The sequence below is a fragment of the Tachyglossus aculeatus genome, chromosome 21 (assembly GCF_015852505.1).
Source record: "Tachyglossus aculeatus isolate mTacAcu1 chromosome 21, mTacAcu1.pri, whole genome shotgun sequence".
NCBI lineage: Eukaryota > Metazoa > Chordata > Mammalia > Monotremata > Tachyglossidae > Tachyglossus > Tachyglossus aculeatus.
In genome coordinates this window covers 52699036-52723629 of record NC_052086.1, presented here as the reverse complement: position 1 = coordinate 52723629, position 24594 = coordinate 52699036, and the positions used below count along the sequence as shown (strand labels likewise).

The following is a 24594-nucleotide window of genomic DNA, read 5'->3' as shown; positions in this document are numbered from 1 at the left end:
CTTATCAGCTGTGTGACTTTGGGCAAGTCACTTAACTTCTCTGTTAAGTGAAGTTACCTCATCTGTAAAATGGGGATTAAGACGGTGAGCCCCACGTGGGACAACCTGATCACCTTGTATCCCGCCCCCCCGCAGCGCTTAGAACAGTGCTTCGCTCATAGTAAGCACTTAACAAATGCCATCATCACTATTATTTATTACGCCTTGCGGCTGCTTGGGGATCCAAGTCCAACCCCCTTTTCCACATGGGCTGCAGCCCTGATGGGCCGAGGGCCTGGCGGATGAGGAAGGAAGCCAGAAGCAAGGTTCCTCTCCCTGACTGCAAAGCTTAGGCTGCTCAAGGCTCTGGCTAACCCTGTCTCCTTCCTTCACAGCTTGCAGAAGAACTCCATTGGGCCCATAGGAGCCAAGGCGTTGGCCAGTGCCCTGAGGCAGAACCGGACCCTGAAAAAGCTCATGTAAGGTTTGACGAGACATTCCCTATCCCGTGGAGAGCACTCGGGTCTGGGCGGGGAATCTGGGTGAGGGGCTGTGGGGTGCTGGATGATTTTGCGGGTGCCACCCTCGGGATGCATTGACATTAATCAGTGGTATTTATTGAGTGCTTACTGTGTGCAGAGCACTATACATATTGTCACACTGTACTCTCCCAAGAGCTTAGTCCAATGCTTTGCAAACAGTAAATTTTCAATAAATACTATTGAATGAATGGATCAGTGAATCTAACAGAATTAGTAGGTATGTTCCCTGCCCATAACAAGCTTATATCTAGAGTGGGAGACATTGATATGAATTAATGAGTAATTTATAATTCACAATTTAAAGATATATAAACATAAGTGCTGTGGGGTTAATATCAAGTGTCCAAAGGTCACAGGTCCAAGTGCATAGATGAGCAGTAGGGAGAGCGAGCCAAGGAAAAGAGAGCTTAAACAGGGAAGGTTTCTTGGAGGAGATGTGATCTTAGTAATGCTTTGAAGGTAGGGAGAATGGTGGTCTGGCCTATGTGGAGGGGGAGGGAGTTCCAGGCTGGTGGGAAGATGTGGGAAAGCGGACGGCGGCGAGAGAGACGAGATCGGGGCACAGTGAGTAAGCTGGTGCTAGAGGAGCGGAGTGTGCTGGCTGGGCTATAGTAGGAAGTCCAGTGAGATGAGGTAGGATGGGGCAAGATGAATGAGTGCTTTAAATTCCATCTGGTGTGGAACTAACTGAGCAAATGTCACTCTCTTCCTTGTCCTCTGGCTCCTCCCGAAAGTAGAGTAAACAACCATTCCCAGACTTTATCGGTTGCCTCATTTCCCTTTCATGGACTGGTGCTCCCCATCACTGTCCTCCTCCTCCTCTTGAGAGGCTCCTAGACCAGAGAAGGCATCCACTTTCCCTCACTGATTGCCCCGCCACAAGGCTGGCTGTTCCCAGGGGTGTTGACCCACAAAGATCCTGAGAGGAAATCCATGGAGAAACCCCGGCACTGCCGCTCTTCTCCTTCTGCTTCTCGAGTCTTGGGGTTTGTGGGCGGAGGGGTACTGGCAAGGAGTGGATCCCTGGAACCTCGGCCCTGACTTGATGGTGACTTTGTCGTCTGCAGGTTCTCCGGTAACGGATGCGGAAATGAGGGTTCAGAAGCCCTGGCAGAGGCCCTGAAACTGAACCAAGGCCTCATCACCCTGGAGTAAGTAGACTAGACTCCTGTCCTATCTGCTTCACACTCTCCTCACCCCCAGGGCTTGAGAGAGAGCTAGGAATGGCCCCTCCTGCCCTGATGTTCCCTTTCTCAGCTGTTCCCTCTTCCTCCTCTTCCTCCTTTATCTTTATCCCTTCCCCATCACCTCTTCCCCCTCTCTGCCTTTTCTTCCCCTGCAACTGTAGATTACAGCCATCATGAAGTGGGCGTACTGGGGCTCCTGCTGGACCTGAACGTATTCAGGCCTCTGAAACCTCAATCATCTCTTGGTGACTGTCACAAGCCTCTCGCAGCCTGTCATGCAAGAACTGGCAAGGGCAGAGGAGCTATGGCTTCTCAAGACCTAGTCAGCCCAGGCACAGATTAGGACAGAGAAGAGCCTTCGGGTTTGGCTAGCAGGTCATAGATCACCTTAAAGAGAGCAGCCTCAGTGGGTGAATGGGTAGTGGATCAAGTAGAGAGTTGGTGGAAAGGAAGTGAGGGTGGCGAGTGTAAACAACCGGTATTGGGAGTTTGGATAGGAACGGGAGCTGGGAGATGGGATGTGAATTGGAAGGAGGTGTGGGGTGGAGAGGGGGCTTGGTCTGGTTGGAAGGCAGAAGGGAAAGAGCCAACAGAGTGAGAGGTAGAAGATAGAAGTGAGAAAAGTCAAGGCAAGTGTTTCTGGGAGGGGAGAGGGGACTGGGTTGGATTTAGAGACAAACAGCAGGAAAGGAAAAAGACAAGGAAGAGGCAGTATTGATGAGGAATCCTTGAGAAGTTCATGCCTGATCAGATTGCCTGTTGCCACATGATACCTCTGTGCAATTAAAGGGAGGAGGATCAGTGGAGAGAGAGAATGTATCTTACAACAGTCTGGCTGGATTGGATATGCCGATGTCTGTTTCCGGACAGTGGGTCAGACGAACCATTTCTGGATCATAGTGGCCATTTTTGAGGCCTTTCCTTTCTGACCGCCCCCATGGAGACTGCTGATTGTGGGGATGGGGGGATGGTAAGGGACCTGGGATGGTAGCCTGGGTCCCTGGAGAGCTGTTTCTCTCCAGGGGGTTGGAGGCGGCAGGGGTGGGACCAAGCCACTTGCCCCCAGGCTTCCTGCATTTGGGTTCGGGAACCCCTTATGCTCGTTGACCCCGATGGAGTGATTTTCCTTCTTGCCCTGGTGTTTAGCCTGCAGAGCAACTCCATCAGTAATGCTGGGATCCCAGCCCTGACACAAGCCCTCTGCGCTAACAAGACTCTGATCAACCTGAAGTAAGTCCTCATTCCTGCCCTCTAATCTTAATGTCCTCACTTCCCATGTCTGTTTGGGGACTGCTGTATACTATTGCTTGGGACAGAGTAAGCGCTTAACAAATACCACTGTTATTACCTTATGATATTGCACTTGCCTATTTATTATTGCCTACATATTTATTACTCTATTTATTTATTTATTTATTTTACTTGTACATTTCTATTTTGTTGGTATGTTTGGTTCTGTTCTCTGTCTCCCCCTTTTAGACTGTGAGCCCACTGTTGGGTAGGGACTGTCTCTATGTGATGCCAATTTGTACTTCCCAAGCGCTTAGTACAGTGCTCTGCACATAGTAAGCACTCAATAAATACGATTGATTGATTGATTGATTGATTGCCTCCTAGAGGGCTCTGAGCCCAGGTCAACCTGCAAGAGCCTCGATGTCTAGACATGCACAAGGGGTGGAACAAATCCCAGTGGATTGGGGGGAAATAAACCTTGGACTGCTCTTATGCTCCTTCTTCCTGTGGCTTTTTTGGGTTCCCTTGACCCACTGGAATGGAACTGTAATAGAGCAACAGAAATAGTGAAATTTTCATAATGATGGAGTTTATTAAGTACTTTCTGTGAGCTAGAGCACTGTGCTCAGTGCTGGAGTATTCATTCATTCATTCATTTAATCGTATTTTTTGAGCTCTTACCTTGTACAGAGCACTGTACTAAGCACTTGGGAATCAATCAATCAATCGTATTTATTGAGCACTTACTGTGTGCAGAGCACTGTTCTAAGCGCTTGGGAAGTACAAGTTGGTAACATATAGAGATGGTCCCTACCCAATAACGGGCTCACAGTCTAGAAGGGGGAGACAGACATCAAAACAACACATATTAACAAAATAAAATATATAGAATAGTAAATATGTACAAAGTAGTTACAAAACAATCAGACAATAATTACAGTATTTGTTGAGCACTCACTAGTCTCTAGATTGTAAGCTTGTTGTGGTCAGGGAACGTGTCTGTAGTATCGTACTCTCCCAAGCGCTTAGTACAGTGCTCTGCACACCATCCATACTCAATAAATACCATTGATGATGATAGTATGTGCCAAGCACTGTACTAAGGATTGGGGTAGATACAGATTAATCAGGTTGGACACAGTCTCTGTCTCACATGGTACTCACAGTCTAAGTAGGAGGGAGGGATATTTAATCCCCATTTTACAGATGAGGAAACTGTGATGCAAGGAAGTCAAGCGACTTTTACAAGGTCACACTACAGGCAAGTGGCCGAGCCGGGACTCATAGGCTCATGCTCGTTCCACTGGGTCATGCTGCTTTCCATTTTGTGTTCTGAGAAACATTTTGAGCCATCCCTGGGCGCATTCCCCAAGGAAGTGTGGAAGGCTAAAGACCCAGTGATTCCAAAGGCACTCCTAGGTTTGGGTTGGCTCTGTCCCCTAGACTGTAAGCTCTTTATGGGCAGGGAATGTGTCTGGTAATTCAGTTGTATTGCACTCTCCCAAGATCTTAGAACAGTGTTCTGCATAAAGTAAATGCGTAAATAACTTTGAGCGAATAAGTGGCTTAGCACAAAACATATCTGTAATTTTATTTATTTGTACTGATGCCTGTCTTCCCCACTCTAGACTGTGAGCTCACTGTGGGCAGGGAATGTCACTGTTTATTGTTGGATTGTACTTTCCCAAGCGTTTAGTACTGTGTTCTGCACACAGTAAGCGCTCAATAAATATGATTGAATGAAATGAATGGATGAGAACACAAAACATAAAAAGCTGCCCTCTGACCCATTCTTATTATGATTTCCTCCCCTTTCCCCCGACAGCCTCCCATCCACTCCACACACACAGCCCTTCTCCCCACTCCAACAAAATGTCTTTTAATGGATTGCTGGACATCTGACTCTCTGAGAGTTTGTTTCATTCACTTTATGTTGTGACCCCATGAGTGGAAACAAGCTCTATCTGTGCCATTCCTAACCGGTTGCTCCTTCCTCCTTCTCTGAGAATGGAAGTGGGTGGAGAATGCCGGGGGAGGAACAGGAGTAGGTTGAGGTCACCCAGCAAGTTTTCCTGAGATTTGACCCTTTTATAGTTCAGTCCAGGAAGGGGGTACAAAAAAGGGGGAAAAAAAAGCAGATATGCGGGTGCTTTTTTTCCTTCTTGCGCTTTATAGGAGTTCTTGCCTGGGGGTTGAGGTGGAAGGACTTTGCAGAGAAGTGCTTCTGCTTTCTGAGTGTGATGCGGCCTGGTGGAAAGAGGCTTGGGAGTCAGAGGTCATGGATTCTAATCCCAGCTCCACCACTTGTCAGCTGTGTGACCTTGGGCAAGTCACTTAACTTCTCTGTGCCTCAGTTCCCTCCTCTGTAAAATGGGGATTAAAGATTGTGAGCCCTGCATGGGACAACCTGATAACCTTGTATTTACCCCAGCGCTTGGCACACTGGTTGGCACATAGTAAGCGCTTAAAAAATACCATCATTATTATCATTATTATAAAGATTTCAAGGGAAGAGTGGGACACTGAAGTGGAGCTTCTCCACGTTTCTAGGCTGGTCAAAAGGCGGGTAGACCTGGAGATTTGAAGAACCCTCTCTGCTGCTCTCAGCTCGGGTCTGCCCCTTCCCTCCCCAACTCCCAGGCAGAGAGAAGGATCCATTTTTGCCTAATAGGAGCCTGAGGGAAGGAGTAGCCTCAGGAGTCCTGACCTTCCCAGAATTCCCAGTGGGCAGTGGGGACTCCTCTTTCAAATGGGCCCAATCTGTTTCCCAAACGTGGTCTTCTTTTCTCAGCCTCCGGGAAAACTCCATTGGTTCAGAGGGGGCACGTGAGATCGCCAATGCACTCCGCACCAACCGGACCCTGAAGGACCTGGAGTGAGTCTCATGGGGAGGCGGGGCAGGGGTAGGGGAGGTCAAGGGTAGGGCTGTTTGTCCCAGTGTTTGCTGGCTCTCCCCTCTTATCCCGGGGTATTTCCTTAGGGGAATCTGAGGCCCAGGTTCTAGCTGGAGATTCAGAAAAGGAGATGAAATGAGGCAGAGGAAAGAAAGGACTACTTGGCTGCAGGGAGAGGAAAATGGCAGAGAGGACTACCCTGGGATGTCTGTGTCTCCCTGTCTGGGGAGGTAGGGGATTGATTGGTCAGGCCTGGGGAAAATGGGCTACCTCTGCAGCAGTGTGATGTAGAGGAAATTGGTTAACAGTGAACTGTGTCACTGAGGCAGGGGCTGGACTTTCTTTCCGTAGGCGCTCCGGGAACAGTCGAGTCCCCCTGGTAGGCGGGGAAATGGACCAGATGTCCTCTCGAGAACCCTTTTAGCCACTGGAAACTGCTGGCAGCGGGGAGAGACACAAGAGGGTAGAGAGGGAGGTGGAGAGGAGTCCTCAAGTGTGGAGTGTTCATGAGAAGTCCATTCCCAGGGCAGGACTGGGCCTCGGGCTGCCCCTCTCACCACTTGTTCCTTCTTTCCTAGCTTGGCAGCAAACCTTCTCCGCGAGGAAGGAGCCCAAGCTCTTGCCGTGGCAGTGAAAGAGAACCAGACTCTCACATCCCTTCAGTAAGGCCTGCCTCCTCCCGCTTCTTCTACACTCCTCCTCTGTAAAATGGGGATTAAAGACTGTGAGCCCTGCATGGGACAACCTGATAACCTTGTATCTACCCCAGCGCTTAGCACACTGGTTGGCACATAGTAAGCGCTTAAAAAATACCATCATTATTATCATTATTATAAAGAGATTGGAAGTCATGGATTCCAAGGGAAGAGTGGGCCACTGAGGTGGAGCTTCTCCACGTTTCTAGGCTGGAAACAGCCTCTTCAGCAGCAGGGCGTGTTCCTACCCTCTCTCCCTAGCCCCGCCAAACCTCTTCTTCACAGCTATCCTAATTGGGGTCAGAGGGAGGAGAGGAGGTCTCCGTCCCGATGAAACATGGGATCAGAAAGTGTTCCCCTTCCCCTGTCCGCTCAGGGGATGTGTTCCTTGCCCCAACGCCCTCTGGATCCAGTTCTGGGGGTACCTCTCCCCCTCGTCCCCCTCTCCATCCCCCCATCTTACCTCTTTCCCTTCCCCACAGCACCTGTATATATGTATATATGCTTGTACATATTTATTACTCTATTTATTTATTTATTTTACTTGTACATATCTGTTCTATTTATTTTATTTTGTTAGTATGTTTGGTTTTGTTCTCTGTCTCCCCCTTTTAGACTGTGAGCCCACTGTATGTACTTGTACATATTTACTATTCTATTTTATTAATGATGTGTATATAGCTATAATTCTATTTATTCTGATGGTATTGACACCTGTCTACTTGTTTTGTTGTCTATCTCCCCCTTCTAGACTGTGAGCCCGCTGTTGGGTAGGGACCGTCTCTATACGTTGCTGACTTGTACTTCCCAAGCGCTTAGTACAGTGCTCTGCACGCAGTAAGCGCTCAATAAATACGATTGATGATGATGATGAGCTTTTAGCCCCATCCTCACTTGTGCCCCCCGCCCTGGGGTCTCTCTTTGCTTAGCCTTCAGTGGAACTTCATTCAGTCGTCTGCTGCCAAGGCCCTGGCCCAAGCACTACAATTCAACAGGAGTCTGACCAGCTTGTAGTAAGTGTCCGCCCCCTCCCTGTCTCTGGCTTGGAGCTGGGGGCTTGGGGAATCTGGGTGTGTTGTTGGGGGAGAGGGGGGCAGCCAGGTTGGCCCACTGGTGTGTGCCCACACTGGAAATACCCCAGTAAAACAGGAGACCTAGAGTGCGAAGGACTTGGAAGGGCAAACTTTCAACTTCCCCTCTTTCCCTTCCCCACAGCACCTGTATATATGTATATATGCTTGTACATATTTATTACTCTATTTATTTATTTATTTATTTATTTTACTTGTACATATCTGTTCTATTTATTTTACTTTGTTAGTATGTTTGGTTTTGTTCTCTGTCTCCCCCTTTTAGACTGTGAGCCCACTGTTGGGTAGGGACTGTCTCTATGTGATGCCAATTTGTACTTCCCAAGCGCTTAGTACAGTGCTCTGCACATAGTAAGCGCTCAATAAATACGATTGATTGATTGATTGATTGATTCCCCTTGCCCTTCTGGAGCTGTTGGGGCTGGTCCGCCCCAGGGAGGTCCAGCAGTGGGTTCTCCCAGGCAGAGCCAGTCAGGATTGTTGGAGTGGCCACCAGGAAGGAGAGAAGAGGTGGCGGGAGCCCAGAGCCGGGAGGCCTGACTGACTTTCTATTTTCTATCAGTTTGCAGGAAAACGAGATCGGGGATGAAGGAGCAGCTGCTCTGGCCGGGGCGCTGAAGGTGAACGGCATCCTTTCGGCCCTCTAGTAAGTGACCCCGCCTGCTCCCCTGAACCGGCGGGAGTCAGCCTGGGGGTACCTGGGATGGGGCATTCATCCATTCATTCAATCGTATTTATTGAGCGCTTACTGGGTGCAGAGCACTGGACTAAGCGCTTGGAAAGCCCAAGTCGGCAACATATAGAGACGGTCCCTACCCAACAGCGGGCTCACGGTCTAGAAGGGGGAGATAGACAACAAAACAAGTAGACAGGTGTCAGTACCATCAGAATAAATAGAATTATAGCTATATACACATCATTAATAAAATAGAATAGTAAATATGTACAAGTAAAGAGCACGGGCCTGGGAGTCAGAAAGTCCTGGGTTCTAATCCTGACTCTGCCGCTTGTCTGCGGTGTGATCTTGGGGAAGTCACTTGACTTTCATTCATTCATTCATTCATTCGTATTTATTGAGCGCTTACTGTGTGCCGAGCACTGTGCTAAGCGCTTGGGAAGTACAAGTTGGCAACATCTAGAGACGGTCCCTACCCAACAGTGGGCTCACAGTCTAGAAGGGGGAGACAGACAACAAGACAAAACATGTTAACAAAATAAAATAAATAGAATAAATATGCACAAATAAAATAAATAAATAAACAGAAATAAAATAAATAAACAAATAAATATAATAAAATAAATAAATATTAAATAAATAAATAGAAATAAAATAAATAAATAGAAATGAAATAAATAACTTCCTGTGCCTCAGTTACCTCATCTGTAAAACGGGGATTGAGACTTGTGAGCCCCACACGGGACAGGGACTGTGTCCAACCCAATTTGCTTGTGTCCACCCCAGAGGTTAGTACAGTGCCTGGCACATAGTAAGCGCTTAACCGCAAATCGGATTGGACACAGTCCCTGTCCCACATGGGACTCCCAATCTCAGTCTCCATTTTAAAGATGAGGTAACTGAGGCACAGAGAAGGGAAGTGATTTGCCCAAAGTCAGACGGCAGTTGAGTGATGGAGCGGAGACTAGAACCCATGACCTTCTGACTCCCAAGGCTGGGCTCTATCGAGTACACCATGCTGCTTCTCTGGGTTCTAATTCTGGCTCCACCACATAACAGCTCAGTAACCTTAGGCAAATCACTTCACTTCTCTGTGCCTCAGCTTCCTCATCTGTAAAATGGGGGCTCAATATCTGTTCTCCCACCTCCCTAGTCCTTGAGCCCCATGTAGGACAGGGACTGTGTCCAAAGTGGTGATCCTGAATCTACCCCACCGCTTTGTACACTGCTTGTCACATAGTAAGTGCTTAACGTATGTTTGTACAGATTTATTACTCTATTTTACTTGTACATATTTACCATTCTATTTATTTTGTTAATGATGTGCATCTAGCTTTACTTCTATTTATTCTGATCATCATCATCATCAATCGTATTTATTGAGCGCTTACTATGTGCAGAGCACCGTACTAAGCGCTTGGGAAGTACAAATTGGCAATATATAGAGACAGTCCTTACCCAACAGTGGGCTCACAGTCTAAAAGGGGAGACAGAGAACAAAACCAAACATACTAACAAAATAAAATAAATAGAATAGATATGTAAATTCTGATGCCTTGACACCTGTCCACATGTTTTGTTTTGTTGTCTGTCTCCCCCTTCCAGACTGTGAGCCCGTTGTTGGGTAGGGACCGTCTTTATATGTTGCCGACTTGTACTTCCCAAGCGCTTAGTACAGTGCTCTGCTCACAGTAAGCGCTCAATAAATATGATTGAATGAATGAATGAATAACGATTATTATTATTATTATTATTGTCATTATTGTTGCTATTCTTATTGAGCCCACTATCCAGAGGGTCCAGGATGTAGCGAGGCATCTGGATTCACAAGGGGAGGTAGAGGGGATAGGGTGGGAGGGAGGGGTGCAAGGCTTCTCCCTGGGCTGTCTCTCCTGCATTAGGTGCTGGGAAGACAGGTGGGAGGGGAGAATCCAAGAAAGGAAAAAAAAAATCTCCAAAAGAAATCTCAAAGTGAGGGAACAACTTGTCAACTTGCCGATGCATTCTCTGACCTCAGCCCGGCTCCCTGCAGGCTGAGGGAGCCAACCAAGGGGGACCCCCCCCAAGCCTGACCCTCATTTTCAGGGAAACATAACTCATTTTCTTCAGGGAAACATAACCAATCGATCGTATTTACTGAGCATTTACCATGTGTAGAGAGCACTGTACTAAGTGCTTGGGCGATTACAAGTATAACACAGTAGGTAGACACATTCCCTGCCTGCAATGAGCTCCAAAGGGAAGGGGCCGGGTCAATCCATTAATGGAAGGGGAGGTATAGTGAAGGTGGAGGAGGTGGAAGGAAGTGGTGAGAAGCGGGAGGAGGTGTCTTCGGCTTCTTGGGCCACTGCTGAACTGTGGCTCAGAGTTAGCAAGGGCTACTGTGTGCTATGCCCTAGTCTAGGATGAATGAAGGAAAAGGAGTATCCATTACGTTGGAAGCTCCTCAAGGGCAGGGATCTTGTCAACTAACTCCAATGTACTTTCCCAAATATTCAGTACAGTGGTCTGCACACAGTAACTGCTCAATAAGTACCATTGATTAGGTTGATTTTTTTTTTTAATGCTATTTGTTAACACTGACTAAGTGCCAGGCACTGTAATGAGTGCTGGAGTAGATGCAATATAATGGGGCTGGACACAATCCATGTCTCACACAGCGCTCACAATCTTAATCATCATTTTACCGATGAGGTAACTGAGGCCCAGAGAAGTGAAGTGACTTGTCTCCAAGGTCACACACCAGGATTAGAACCCAGGTCCCCGACCCCCAGGCCCGTGCCTGGGATTTGAAAATTATAGCTCTTTAGGGTGGGGAGGAAGAGGGAGGAGTTGACTGTTGCCGACTTGTACTTCCCAAGCGCTTAGTACAGTGCTCTGCACACAGTAAGCGCTCAATAAATATGACTGAATGATTGTCTTTGGTGCCCTAAATCAATTGATCGCTCTCTTGCAGCCTCCAGATGACTTCGATCAGGGTGCTGGGGGCCCAGGCCCTTGGGGAGGCTTTGACGGTGAACAAGACCTTGGAGATCCTGGAGTGAGTCCCCCTTCCTAGCCGTGACTGTCACCAGAAAAAATTATGGCCAACTTGCATATTCTTTGGCCCATAAGGCATGTTCCTTTAGGCCAGGGTCCACCCTAGCAAAGACAACTGGATAATGGATGCAATTAGATGGGTCGTTCAGCATTCAGCCCCCCAAATGCTTCCGCCTGCATTATCCAGTCCTATCCAGTCCGTTATTTTGGCTTGCAATGTCAATCAATCAATCGTATTTGAGCGCTTACTATGTGCAGAGCACTGTACTAAGCACTTGGGAAGTACAAGTTGGCAACATATAGAGACAGTCCCTACCCAACAGTGGGCTCACAGTCTAAAAGTCCCAATTGGTTCTCTTGTGTCCCCTTTGGTCTGAGATTCCAGGGGCCGGGAAGCTCAACTTTCCACTCGGGTCCTCCGGGACGCCGGCCTGGGCCCGCCTCTTCCCCTCTCTAAAGTTGCCTTTGCTCTCCCATTTCCCAACAGCCTCAGAGGGAACGCCATCGGGTTGGCAGGGGCCAAGGCCATGGCCAGTGCCCTGAAGGTGAACGCCAGCCTCCGGCTCCTCAAGTGAGTGACTGCTCAGCTCCGCTCCGGGGTGGAAGGTGGCTGGGAAAGCTGCTGCTCCATGGGAGCTGGGCAGGGGATACGTCTGTTTTATTGTTATATTGTACTCTTCCAAGCGCTTAGTACAGTGATCTGCACATAGTAAGTGCTCAATAAATACGATCGACTGGCTGACTGACTCCTCCGGGCCGGCCCACGAGAATCCAGCCCATCAATGCTGCGGCTTTGAGCCTCCTCCCAGGGCAAGCTGAGTCCTAGGTTGCCTCATCAGTGGTATTTATTGAGCGCTTATTATGTGCAGAGCTCTGCACTAAGCGCTTGGTTGTCTGTCCCCTCTCTCCCCGACCAGTGTTAGGGACCCAAACCATGAGCCCGGAGAAGCTGTGCCCCAGCCACCCAAAGCGTCACCATTAGATTTTTTTTGTTCTTATGGTATTGGTTAAGCACTTACTATGTACCAGGCACTGTACTAGTGCAAGGTTTGGTACAAGTTAATCAGGGTGGTCACAGTCTACCTCCCATATGGGGCTCATACTATTAATCCCCATTTTACAGATGAGGGAACTGAGGCCCAGAAAAGTTAAGTGACTAGCCCAGGGTCACACAGTGGTAGGCCCAGGACTAGAACCGAGGTCCTTCTGATTTCCAGGCTCACGCTCTATCTACTAGGCCATGCTGCTTCAGATGATTTTGATGATGATGATAATTGTGGTATTTGCCCAGTTCCTAGTCTATGCCAAGCACTGTGGTAAGCGCTGGGAGAGATATACTGCCATTACATCAGACACAGTCCCCGTCCCACACAGGGGTTGCAGTCGAATCAGAACTCATCTTCCCACCCGAAGCTTGTTCTCCCTGTCATTTTCCATCACCATAGACACCACCAGCATCCTCCCTGTCTTGACTCATCTCTCTCATTCATTCTGTCACCAAATCCTGTTGGTTTTATAATAATAACAATAATAATGATAATGGCATTTATTAAGCGCTTACTATGTGCAAAGCACTGTTCTAAGTGCTGGGGAAGTTACAAGGTGATCAGGTTGTCCCACAGGGGCTCACGGTCTTAATCCCCATTTTACAGATGAGGTAACTGAGGCCCAGAGAAGTGAAGTGACTTGTCCAAAGTCACACAGCTGACAATTGGCAGAGCTGGGATTTGAACCCATTACCTCTGACTTCAAAGCCCGTGCTCTTTTCCACTGAGCCACACTGCTTCTGTTTTACCTTCATAGCATCTCCAGGCTCCTCCGTTTCCTCTCCATCCAAACTGCTTCTATATTGATCCAAGTACTTATCCTATCCTGCTTTGACTATTGCATCAGCCTCCTCATTGACCCCCCCACCCCACCCCACCATCTATCTCTCCCTACATCAGCCCGTACTTCACTTCTCTGCCCCAGTCATTTTTCTGAAAAAACCCACAAAACTTTCAATTCATGTCTTCCCCACCCCTCAAGAACCTCCAGTGGGTGCATCCACCTCCGCATCCAACAGGAACCCCTTGCCATTGGTTTTAAAGCACTTAATCAGCTCGTCCCCTCCTACATTTACCTGGCTGATCTATTAATCGCCCAGCCTGCACTCTTCACTCCTCTAACTCCAACCAACTCACTGTACCTCAGTCTTGTCTATCTCGCCACCATCCCCTCATCCACGTCCCACCTCGGGCCTGGAACTCCCTTCCCCTTCATATCTGACAGACCACCACTCTCCCTTCCCTCAAAGCCTTATTAAAATCACAGCTCCTCCAAGAAGCCTTCCATGACCAAACCCTCCTTTCCCCTACTCTTCCTTCTTCGTCACCTATGCACTTGTATGTAATTTTTAAGCCCTTGATATTCACCCACCCTCAGCCCCACAGCATTTATGTAAATAATCATTTTCCCCTCTAACTACAAGCTCCTTGTGGGCAGGGAATGTGTCTTCCAACTGTTATATTGTACCCTCCCAAGCACTTAGCACAGTACTTGGCACATCATAAGCACTCAATAAATACAATTGATTGATCGATTGACTGCTGGTTTTCTCTTCTGCCCCAGTCTTCAGGAGAACACCCTGGGGATGGACGGAGCACTCTTCATCTCGGCCGCGCTGTCTGGTAACCACGGGCTCAAGCATATCAAGTACGTGATGACCAGTTGAATACTGTGAGCCCAGTGATCAGTAATGCCGGGGGCTTTTATTTTGACCTTGGGACGTTTCCGGGCATGGGCAGGACTCTGAGCTAAAGGGGCCCAATTCCCCAAATGAAAAGCCATTTAAACAGTCGGAGCAGGGGTGAGTGGGGAATAGACTGACTAGTCCAGTAGCCATTGTGGTTGACTTGCCTGGGAGACTAGCTAGGTTTGAGTCATCTCTCTGGGCCCAGAAAGGCAATGCATGTTCCAACCCAAACTCTTCATCTTCCTCGCCCGCCCCGTGATGCCAAAATGGTTCCAGGCCTAGAGGAAGGCCCACTGAGAGACGGGATATCGGCGGATGAGGATCTCCTGATGTTGGGCGCTAAAAGAAGGGAGCAGGGGTGGTCCCGTGGGTAAATCACTTTTTATGTACACACTGTACATATCCATAATTTATTGTATTCCTGTCTATCTCTCCCTCTAGACTATAAGCAGGGAACGTGTCTACCAACTCTGCTACATTGTGCTCTCCCAAGCACTTAGTACAGTGCTCTGCACACTCTATACTGTAAGCTCATTGTGGGCAGGGAATGTGTCTGTTATATTGTACTTTCCCAAGCGCTTAGTACAGTGTTCTGCACACAATAAACGCTCAATAAGTACAATTTACAGACAGTAAGTGCTCATTAAATATGAACGATTGATTGATAAGAAGGACAGGTGTCTCCCATCTGATTAGGTTGTTGTAGGATGGAATCTCGGAGAGCAGTGTGGCTTCCAGAAAGCTGAGGGACTAGTCTTGGATTTTCCTTGGGGATGGGTCTCTTCTCTCTGCCTTCCTTCTCCCCTATCCTTTGGGATCATTCCCCTGCTTCCCTACCTTGTCATCCCATCTTGCAAACCAGCTGGCATAATGATCACAACTGTGGTATTTGGGAAGTGCTTGTTACGTACCCACCACTCCACTAAATGGTGGAGTTAGTATGGTTTTGTTCTCCGTCTCCCCCTTTTAGACTGTGAGCCCACTGTTGGGTAGGGACTGTCTCTGTATGTTGCCAACTTGTACTTCCCAAGCGCTTAGTCCAGTGCTCTGCACACAGTAAGCGCTCAATAAATACGATTGATGATGATGATGAGTAGATATAGAATATGCACCCAGCCCTTAGGCCATTTTTTCAGATCCTGCCTAAAAGTTCTCCCCCCTTCCAGCCTCCAAGGAAACGGCATCGGAGAAAACGGTGCCAAAATGATCTCCTCGGCCATCAAAAACAACGCTCCAAGTTGCATTGTGGAAATCTGAGGTCTGAATTTGGCTGGAAAGTGGCATGGACAGAGCAAGGCCAAAGGCAACGGCCCGAGGTGGGGAGTCTTCACGCGGAGCCTGGACATCCATGGTGACTGCCTGTGACCGCTGAGGGAGCAGAGCGTGAGTGAGCCCCGGGCAGGTGGAAAGGAAAGGTGACTCCCATCTCGGAGGGAGGCTTTCTTCGGCTTGCCATGGAGTGGCCAGCGCTGGCACAGGTGAGGCGGGCACGCCGTGCCAAGGTGAAGCCTAGCGGATAAGGCACGGGCCTGGGAGCTTGACCACCTGGGTTCTAATCCCGCCTCCACCATGTGCCTGTTGGGTGACCATGGGCAAGTCACTTCACTTTCTCTCTGCCTCAGTTACCTCATCTGCCAAATGGAGATTAAGGCTCTGAGCCCCATGAGGGACAGGGACTGTGTCTGACCTGATTAGCTTGTATCTACCCCGGCACTTAGAACAGTGCCTGGCACATAGTAAGTGTTTAAGAAATACTATTAACGGTAGGGAGGGGGAAGGTTCCAAAGAATGGGTGTGCTGATGTCTGATGTGGGGATGGGGCCCAGAAAAAGGAGAAGCTGATCCTGTCCTTAGTCTTGCCCTGTGATAACCTGACACAGAGAAGCAGCGGGGTCAGTGGAAAGAGCCTGGGCTTTGGAGTCAGAGGCCACGGGTTCGAATCCCGGCTGTGCCACATGTCTGCTGCATGACCTTGGGCAAGTCACTTCACTTCTCTAAGCCTCAGTTCCCTCATCTGTAAAATGGGGATGAAGACTGTGAGCCCCATGTGGGACAACTTGATCACCTTGTATTTCCCCCCAGCGCTTAGAACAGTGCTTTGCAAATAGTAAGCACATAATAAATGCCATCATTATTATTATTATTACACACCAGTTCAGAAAACTCATCTGCACACACAGTGCTCCACTCAGGCTATAGCCTAGAGCCCTGCCTGGGCCCCCCCCCGGCCTGCCCATGGGCCTTGACTCAGTCTAGGCTGTAGACTAGGCAGGGGAAAATGAGTTGAGTGTGGGCTGCGGTAATAATAATAATAATGCTAATGCGCTTACTATGTGCCAGGCATACTAACCACTGGGGTGGATACAAGCAAATCAGGTTGGACATAGTCCCTGTCCCGCACAGGGCTCACAGTCTTAATCCCCATTTTACAGATGAGGTAACTGAGGCCCAGAGAAGTGAAGCGACTTGCCCAAGGCCTTACGGCAGACAAGTGGCAGAGCTGGGATTAGAACCCACGACCTTCTCCCAGGCCCATGCTGCTTTTACTGAAACGATGTGAGAGCAAAGTATATTAAGTGATTTAATTGGGGGCCCTCTAGACTGTAAACTCATCCTCTAGACTTTAAGCTCATTGTGGGCAGGGAATGTGTTGGTTATATTGTTGTGTTGTACTCTCCCAAATATTTAGTACAGTGCTCTGCACACAGTAAGTGCTCAGTAAATATGACTGATTCATAAGAGGTGAGGGGGGGTGGGGGGTGGGGAGATACAGAAAGAGGAAGGAGGTGATGAGTAGCCATAACTCTTCTGTGACAGTATTTCCCAAGGGGTCGACCCAGGGCCATGATAAAAACTCTTCAAAATAAAATTATCCTCCTGTAGACAGGTGATTTATTTTTAATGCTAGTGGCCAATATTTTTAAGAGGGTGCCCTGTACATATTAGCAGCTTTATGAAGAAGGCTCCTCTCCCCACCACATTTCCCATTCTCCCCCTGCCCCAATTGTCAACAATGATTCAAAGGCTCATTTCTTATTTTAGTGTGTGCCCATTCTTCTGTGATGTGGTTTATTTTGCATAACAACTGCGAAACAAGTGTTTGTGCACCGTGGAGAAACATAAGGCTTCTTGCCTTCTGGTTCTCAGGCGCTTAAGACCACAGGCAGGTAGGCTGGCTGACCCCAGAAACCATGTTCAGTCTAAGCAGGACATAGAAAACACAACCGATATGCAAAAAAATAAATAAAATCCTGGAGCTCCATTTTTTTAAAGATGGTAAAACCTCACTTTAGCAACACATTAGGGGTTAGGGGAGCCTTTTCTGCAGCTCTTTATGTGGATTAGCTCCATTTTGCTCAAAGTCCTAAAAGATGGATTTCCAGTGGAAATCCACTTGGGAATCAGAGGTCATGGGTTCAAATCCCAGCTCTGCCACTTGGCAGCTGTGTGACTTTGGGCAAGTCACTTCACTTCTCTGTGCCTCAGTTACGTCATCTGTAAAATAGGGATTAAGACTGTGAGCCTCACGTGGGACAACCTGGTCATCTTGTATCCTCCCCAGCGTTTAGAACAGTGCTTTGCACATAGTAAGTGCTTAACAAATACCATTATTATTATTATTTTCCTAGAGAGAGAGCATCCTGAGTCAGAGGGATTAGCTCAGGTGTCTGAGTTGACAATGCTGCCCTGGGCTCCTAATTCTTCCTTACCGGCTCTTGATAGTAGTACTATTTATTAAATGATTACTGTATGCAGAGCATTGTACTAAGCTCTGGGGGAAAATACAAAGATGGGAGTTAGACATGGTCTCTGTCCTTCAGTCAGGGGGTGGGGGGGGCGCGTGGCGGCCTGGGCTGGAGTGATCTTATTTTTGATTTATTTGGGGCTTTTTGTTTGCTATAAAAATGGGCCTAAGCTTTGTTTGTTTTCCCAGGGGGTGGAATGGATCTTCCTTTTGCATCTTTTTTTTGTGTGTTTGTGCTTTGTTTCATTCCATTCCTATTGTTGGTGAATGGGATATAAAAGGTCTAACCAAAGCAGTCATCTTCCACCCACACTTAGCCCCTGAAGGCTACTGCAGCCCTTTGTTGGGCCGTTTGACTTCAGAATCTCAGGGGGTTGGAGGAGGAGTGTGGCCTATTGGAAAGCCCAGGGCCCTGGGTTCTAATCCCAGTTCTGCCACTTGCTTGCTGTGCAACCTTGGGCAAGCCACTCAATTTCTCTGGGCCTCAGTTTCCTCTCCTCAACATGGAGATTCAAGGCCTAACAGACTGTGTACTGCATGTGGCACAGGCAGGGACTGAGTCCAACCTAATTAACTTATATCTACCCCAGTGCTCATCACAGAGTAAGCACTTAATACATACCATTATTATTAGGGGCAGGTGGAGAGGGTGGGTAGAAGATCCTGAAATGTAGCAGAAAGGTGGAGTTAGTGTGCCTTCGATAGGGAACTTTGCCTGCACTGTTCTGTGTCCACAGAGGAATGTGTCTGTTTACTGTTGTTTTGTAATAATAATGCTGGGTATTTGTTAAGAGCTTCCTATGTGCCAAGCACTGTTCTAAGCACTGGGGTGGATACAAGGTAATCAGGTTATCCCACATGGGGCTCACAGTCTTCATCCCCATTTTCCGCAGCACTTAGTACAGTGCTCTGCACACAGTAAGCGCTCAATAAATATAACTGAATGATGGTTTGATGCCAATGGTTTGTTTTACCTCTAGGAGATTCCGATCTAAAGTATATATAAATTTTAGCAAGGTATTCAAAAATGCACTCCTTCAGTGCAGGCTAGGCTAATATTGTTATAGATGTCATAGTTATTGGCAAATAACTTGATTTCAAAGTATGGTCATTGCTCAGTTGGTTATAGAAGGAATGCTACAAACAGGAAACTGATTTCTGACCAAGACTAGATCGGATAATCAGAAAAAGTAAAAAACTGAACAAGATTGGGCATAATCCTCACTGATTTCTTCCATTTAGTTGGGATATTCTGTTTTCTAATGCAAACAAATTAAGTGTGTAATCCTCACTGATTTCTTCCATTTAGGTGGGATATTCTGTTTTCTAATGCAAACAAATTAAGTCAGTTGTTGGCCTCAGACAAAAAGCAAACTGAAACTGTGATGCAAATAGTTGTGGTATCTGTTAAGCCCTGGGGTAGGTGGAAGGTTATCTGATCGGGCACAACTTCCGCCCCACATGGAGTATGCAGACGAAAGGGGAGGGAGCACAGGTATGGAATCTCCATTTTACAGATGATGAAACTGAGGCCCAGAAGGTGAGTTGCCCACAGGTCACACAGCTGGCAAGTGGTAGAGCCGTGCTTAGAATTGAGTGTTCCCGACTCGTTTGGGTCGTGCTCATTCCAAAGGGCTAATTCTTGCTCATCTTGGGTCCTTGGTTTAGGACCACTTCATGCATGGGTGTAGTTACTGAATAAATCAAGTCCTTAAAGCTCCTGAGTGATTTACTGCCATGTTAGAGAGTCTCTTTGAGCTTCATGCTCACATACCCCCAAACAGCCCCAGTTGTTCAGCTACCGCCTTCCCCTGCTTCTTAGATTTAGTAGATGCACCATCCAACTTCTGTTTGTTCTCATTTTCCCCCCTCCCTTATTTCGGATTTATCCTATCAGTCAGAAATCACCCAACCTTCAGTCAACCTCCACTTAAATTTATCTACTGAAACACTCCAGATTAACTCCTCCCACTCTCCTGGCCTCAGGATCTATGTCAAAGTCTCCAGCCTTGTTTCTATTTCATTTTATGTTTGCCAAAGTTACCTGTATTCTCATTTTATTATCTCACTAGAAGTTGTTCTCTATTAACCAAATGCCTGTGCATTTGGTTTTCCCTCTTAAGAGTTTAAATTTCTCATGGGCAGGGACCACACCTTTCATCCCTCTATGTTCTGAACAAAGTAGGTGCTTAATATTGTTTATATATATATCTATATGTATATATACATAGAGATAGTAAAAGCGTAAATAAATGACTGTATATTTTTAAATGTGGAGTTTAATGTATAAATGAAGTAATTAAATATTGAATCTCATGGATTGCTTCAGTCTTTTGCTTTAGGAATATGATTTTTTCCTACATATATGTCGAGCTCTCCAACCCCATTGTGCAAAACAAATTCACTCTACCTTTTTCCAAAAAGCTCTAGGTCAATTCTTGCAGATCTTGAAAATAGATCAGGAAATCTACAGCAGGAAGAAAAATAAGCAAAAAGCCACAGAAGTCATTCTTGACATTTGTTTTGGGTGAGGACGAAAATGGCATTTTAAGACCCTATTTCAGCTTAGGCATTAAGTCTGTTAACTGCCTTTCAGTGCAGTTCTTCAGTGGCGGAGTAAAATGGCCTGATGGGCCACACCCCGCTCTCTGGTGACTGCAGAAATCAAGTAACCTGGTTTCCCTGGTTGCCTTGCTGTGCAAACGGCAGAGGTATTACTTGCCTTGATTAGAGACTGGGGGAAGAGGAGGTTACCACAAGGCAGTGAAAAACAGCAGCTCTTGCAAGCAGCAGTGTCTGCTTGTGCCCTTAGACACAATGTTAGGCTATGTTAGATGGGATGGGATGGTGGGTTTTTCCATCTCACCCACGTGCCCATATCAGACCTCACTGGCAGTAGAATCCTCTTCATCAAACAAGAAGAGCAGCTACAGTTCTTGTCCTACCTCCTTTATAAAGAACTGAGAGGTTGTTACAAACTGTCATTTGTTTTGCTGCTGTAGGGAGGAGAAAGCATGATTTTGGTGGAGAAGAGAACCTTAAACTTTGGGTGGTGGCTGAGGAAGATGATTCTTCTATTCTCTTTGTCGGTCCTGTTACACAGCGTTTCGGTTTCACAATGTGTAACACAAAGAAATCTAGGTCAGTACATATTAGTAAGTTAAGAAGGTCTCCCTCATCTCAACATGAGGCCTAACCCATGGTACAACAGGGTCGCAGTCCTTAAAAATGGATGCCTACTGGGTATAGCTCTGGTTTGGGATATGTTTTTGTATGTTGTAAACTGAGACCTGGTCCAGGAACTCTAGGAAAATAATAAGTGCCTTTTTATGTGCTACCCACTGTTTATCACCACCAAATCGTTGTTTAATTCCGAGCACTGCTCTGTCTTAATATTAAATTTTTATATCACATACATGCACAACAAATCCACTCCCAGCTATTACCCATTACAGAGTTGAATGGTTGACCCAGGTCTTCACTGGCAAAGGGATGCTCTTGGCTGCTTGGGCTGTGTGCCTAGAAAAGGTGAGTTTTCCCTTCCCTATTAGTAGCAATGATTGTGGTATTTGTTAAGTGCTTACTACGTGCCAGGCACTTTACTAAGCGCTGGACTGGACACAAGCAAATTGGATTGGGCACAGTCTCGTCCCACATGGGGATCACAGTCTTAATCGCCACTTTACAGCTGTGGTAACTGAAGTGCAGTAGAGAAATGAAGTGAATTGCCCAAGGTCCCACAGCAGATATGTGGTGGAGCTGGGTTTAGAACCCAGATCTTCTGTCTTCCAGGACCACGCTCTATCCACTAAGCCACACTGCTTCTCAGGCCCCCTTGTTGCTGAACTGGGCCTCATGGTACAGTTTGATCAGTTCATTATTTCCACTAAAACTCTTAGCTGCAGCTGGGATGTGAACTGATTTATCTGCAGTGACTGGCTCTAATGTCAGGGGCAGAGTTAGACTTTTTAGCACTTCCTAGCTTGTACTAGGAAGTGGCATTACTCACAGCTGTATTTTCTGGAAGACAGTGCCATTTTAGCCCCAATTTACCCTAGGATTAGAGGGAGCCCATGGCTGATCAATGCTGGTGGGCTGTGGACCCTTAAGGAAGCCAGGCTCAATTACCATAGAAATCATCTGTTACCTATCCCCCTTTCTGAGGGATCAAAGTGAACCACTGACTTTTCCCAGGTTCAGCTGTTTTTCCCCCAACATTAGTGGCCTGGAATAGACTTTAATGCCATTTTTTAGGGTGGATGTGAGGACTTGCCGAGCTTTTGATTAAAAGAAGAAATGAGGGAGGAATGGGCAGAACTGAAAATGCTAATTTCCCTTGAAGTTACAACAGACACAATCTTATCCATAAATCTGAAGCACATTTCTATTGGAAACTGAGCACATAGTCCAAGTGCTACTAGGCCTCCAAAAAGTGTGAATAAAGAATCAATCGCACTGGAGTTCCTGGACCAACGAAGTTTACTTACCCTTGGGCCCAGGCCTGGGATTGATTCTTACGATGGGGAAGATTCTGAGTCATAAGGAGCTTCTCAGGCTCCCCGCTGGCTGAGAACCTAAGAAGTGACTTGTTTTTACTGTTAGATTTAAGGTCAGTGAACCCTGAGGGCTTTGATCATTTATCAATCTGGTGCAAGAGAGGGGTAATTGGGGCTTCACCCTTAAACGAATTAATGCTCCCCAAGATAGGCTTCGGACTGAATTAGACTATGCAGGCCATTATTATTACCCAGATAACATGTGTGTGAGACGTGTCTAGACCCCTGATTAGATTTACCTTTTGGCATCTTCACTACCCTTGGACCAGAAGGGAGTCAGAAGTCATTATCACTCTCCTCCAGAGGCTCAGGTTTCCTCGCCCTTTGGCTCGCCTTGGTCGGAGACAGCGCCGTGCTCTCATCTTCTACGTCTTCGTCGTCATCTTCGTCATCTTCCATATCAATTTCACTCTCCTCTGAACCTTCCTGGGAAGACAAAGGGAGGTAAAAGCTTTCAAACCTTGAATTTGCCTTTGGTCTCCTCCTTACATTAGGATTTGAAACCCAACAAGCTGGCATCCAAGCCACGAGAGCAGGGGGGCAAAAATAAAGCAGGACACAGAGCAAAATCTAGCTACTGTGCAAGATGAGTGAGGGAAAAGAGGGATGCTGGATAAATGGCAAGGTAGGAGAGGTAGAGGGGAAAGGGCTTGGGTCTTTGAGTGGAGCTCTGGGTTCTAGGGCCAGCTCTGTCTCTACCCTGCTGTGTTACCTTGACCAAGTCACTTAACCTATCTGGGCTTCAGTTTCCTCACCTGTATGGCAGGGTGATGTGATGTGATGACAAAATGCACGAAATAACATAAGTGGCTTTTGGTAAAGAAAGCAGCTTGACAAATTCATGGTATCATTCTACCCCTTTAATTGTGAACTTTGGCTATTTGTCAACCAAGAATGAGGTCTGTATTGCCTCCTCACGGCCACCTGGATTTTCAGGCTGTTGAACTGGAGCATAATGATGTGCTCTTTTAGTGATAAAAATATAATTATTATTATTATGGAATTTGTTAAGTGCTTACTATGTGCCAGGCACTGAAATAAGCCCTGGGTTAGATATAAATTAATCAGATTGGATACGGTCCCTGTCCCACACAGGGGATCCCATTCTTAATCCCTATTTTACTGATGAGGTAACTGAGGCACAGAGAACTGAAGTGACTTGCGCACGGTCACACAATAGGCAAGTGGCAGAGTCAGGATTAGAATCCAGGTCCTTCTAACTCCCAGGCCTTTGCTCTATCCAAGAGGCCACGCTGCTTATAATTGCTTGGGGAACAGCAATGAAAAGGGTTTGCTAGAGTTCCTAGAACTTCAAAGGAAACAATGCAGCCTAGCTGAAGCCCTCAGGAGGTTGTTCCAAATTTCCCCCTCTCCTGGATCACTGCCCCTTGAATTGTAGGTGCTGGAAATTGTCCAATCATATTTTTTCTCTTTGCCTTAGTTCAGGAGTCTTAAGTCATGGTTACCTAGTCACCTTAACCCAGTAACTGGTCTTTGGGATGCCAGCTTCAAGTGAGGTGAGGTAACACCTCACTAAGTTATGGTTTCAGTCTGCTTGAATTGGATCTTTCACCACAGCAGCTAATAAATAGCACACTTGGAATTTCTTCTCTGCCTCTAGAAGCTGCTAGTGTAGTGTAGCCAAATCCTTATACCTCCGCACCCTGCCTCGGCCTTTCTGAATGATGAAAGTTCCTTATTCAAAATACCCAGAGTGCAGGGCGGAGGCTGGTGTAATTCTTAATACTAATAATGATATGAGTTAAGTGTTTACGCTTTGTCAAGCACTGAAATATATACCAAAATCAGGTCAGACACAATTCCCTGGCCCACATGGGGCTCACAAGTCTAAATAGGAGAGAAAAGGGGTACTGAATCCTCATTTTAAAGATGATGAAACTGAGGCACAGAGAAGTTAAGTGAATTGCCCTATATCACACAGCAAGTAAAGTGATGGTGCCAGAATTAGAAGCCAGGTGCTCTGACTCGCTGGCCCATGATCTTTCCAGTAGGACATGAAGTTTCCTGGGGAGGATAGAATGGTTATTCCGGAAGGGGAGGTGAAACCAGACACCGAAGAAACTATGCCTATGCCTGGTTTTACCACAAATGGGAAAAAAGAAACCAACCTGCTTCTTGCTCCTGGAAGTCTTGCATTTACTTAAGGGAGCTGGGGCTGCTTCCGGCTTTGGAGAGCGAGAAGAGAAGACCATGGGAGGATGG

General features: G+C 47.0%; 2 protein-coding genes across 3 annotated transcripts in view; one reads left to right on the top strand and one right to left on the bottom strand.

The window, feature by feature from the left end:
- NLRC3 (NLR family CARD domain containing 3) overlaps positions 1-15430 on the top strand; it is a 47007-nt gene extending 31577 nt beyond the window's left edge. Inside the window, exons 12-22 of the mRNA XM_038762782.1 lie at positions 375-458; positions 1589-1672; positions 2855-2938; positions 5733-5816; positions 6414-6497; positions 7460-7543; positions 8184-8267; positions 11254-11337; positions 11824-11907; positions 13947-14030; positions 15237-15430. Coding sequence (XP_038618710.1) covers positions 375-458; positions 1589-1672; positions 2855-2938; positions 5733-5816; positions 6414-6497; positions 7460-7543; positions 8184-8267; positions 11254-11337; positions 11824-11907; positions 13947-14030; positions 15237-15327 — 931 coding nt within the window. The 3' untranslated portion in view covers positions 15328-15430. The remainder of the gene's footprint in view (positions 1-374; positions 459-1588; positions 1673-2854; positions 2939-5732; positions 5817-6413; positions 6498-7459; positions 7544-8183; positions 8268-11253; positions 11338-11823; positions 11908-13946; positions 14031-15236) is intronic.
- Positions 15431-20076: 4646 nt separating this feature from the next.
- The window catches only part of CLUAP1 (clusterin associated protein 1), a 40714-nt gene continuing 36196 nt past the window's right edge, over positions 20077-24594 (bottom strand). The window contains exons 12-14 of one of the 2 annotated variants that reach the window (XM_038762969.1): positions 24501-24557; positions 22611-22797; positions 20077-20282 (exon numbers count right to left, since the gene is read on the bottom strand). In XM_038762969.1, the coding sequence (XP_038618897.1) occupies positions 22648-22797; positions 24501-24557 (207 nt within the window). In that variant the 3' untranslated portion in view covers positions 20077-20282; positions 22611-22647. The remainder of the gene's footprint in view (positions 20283-22610; positions 22798-24500; positions 24558-24594) is intronic. The other variant, XM_038762970.1, reaches the window with a different exon arrangement.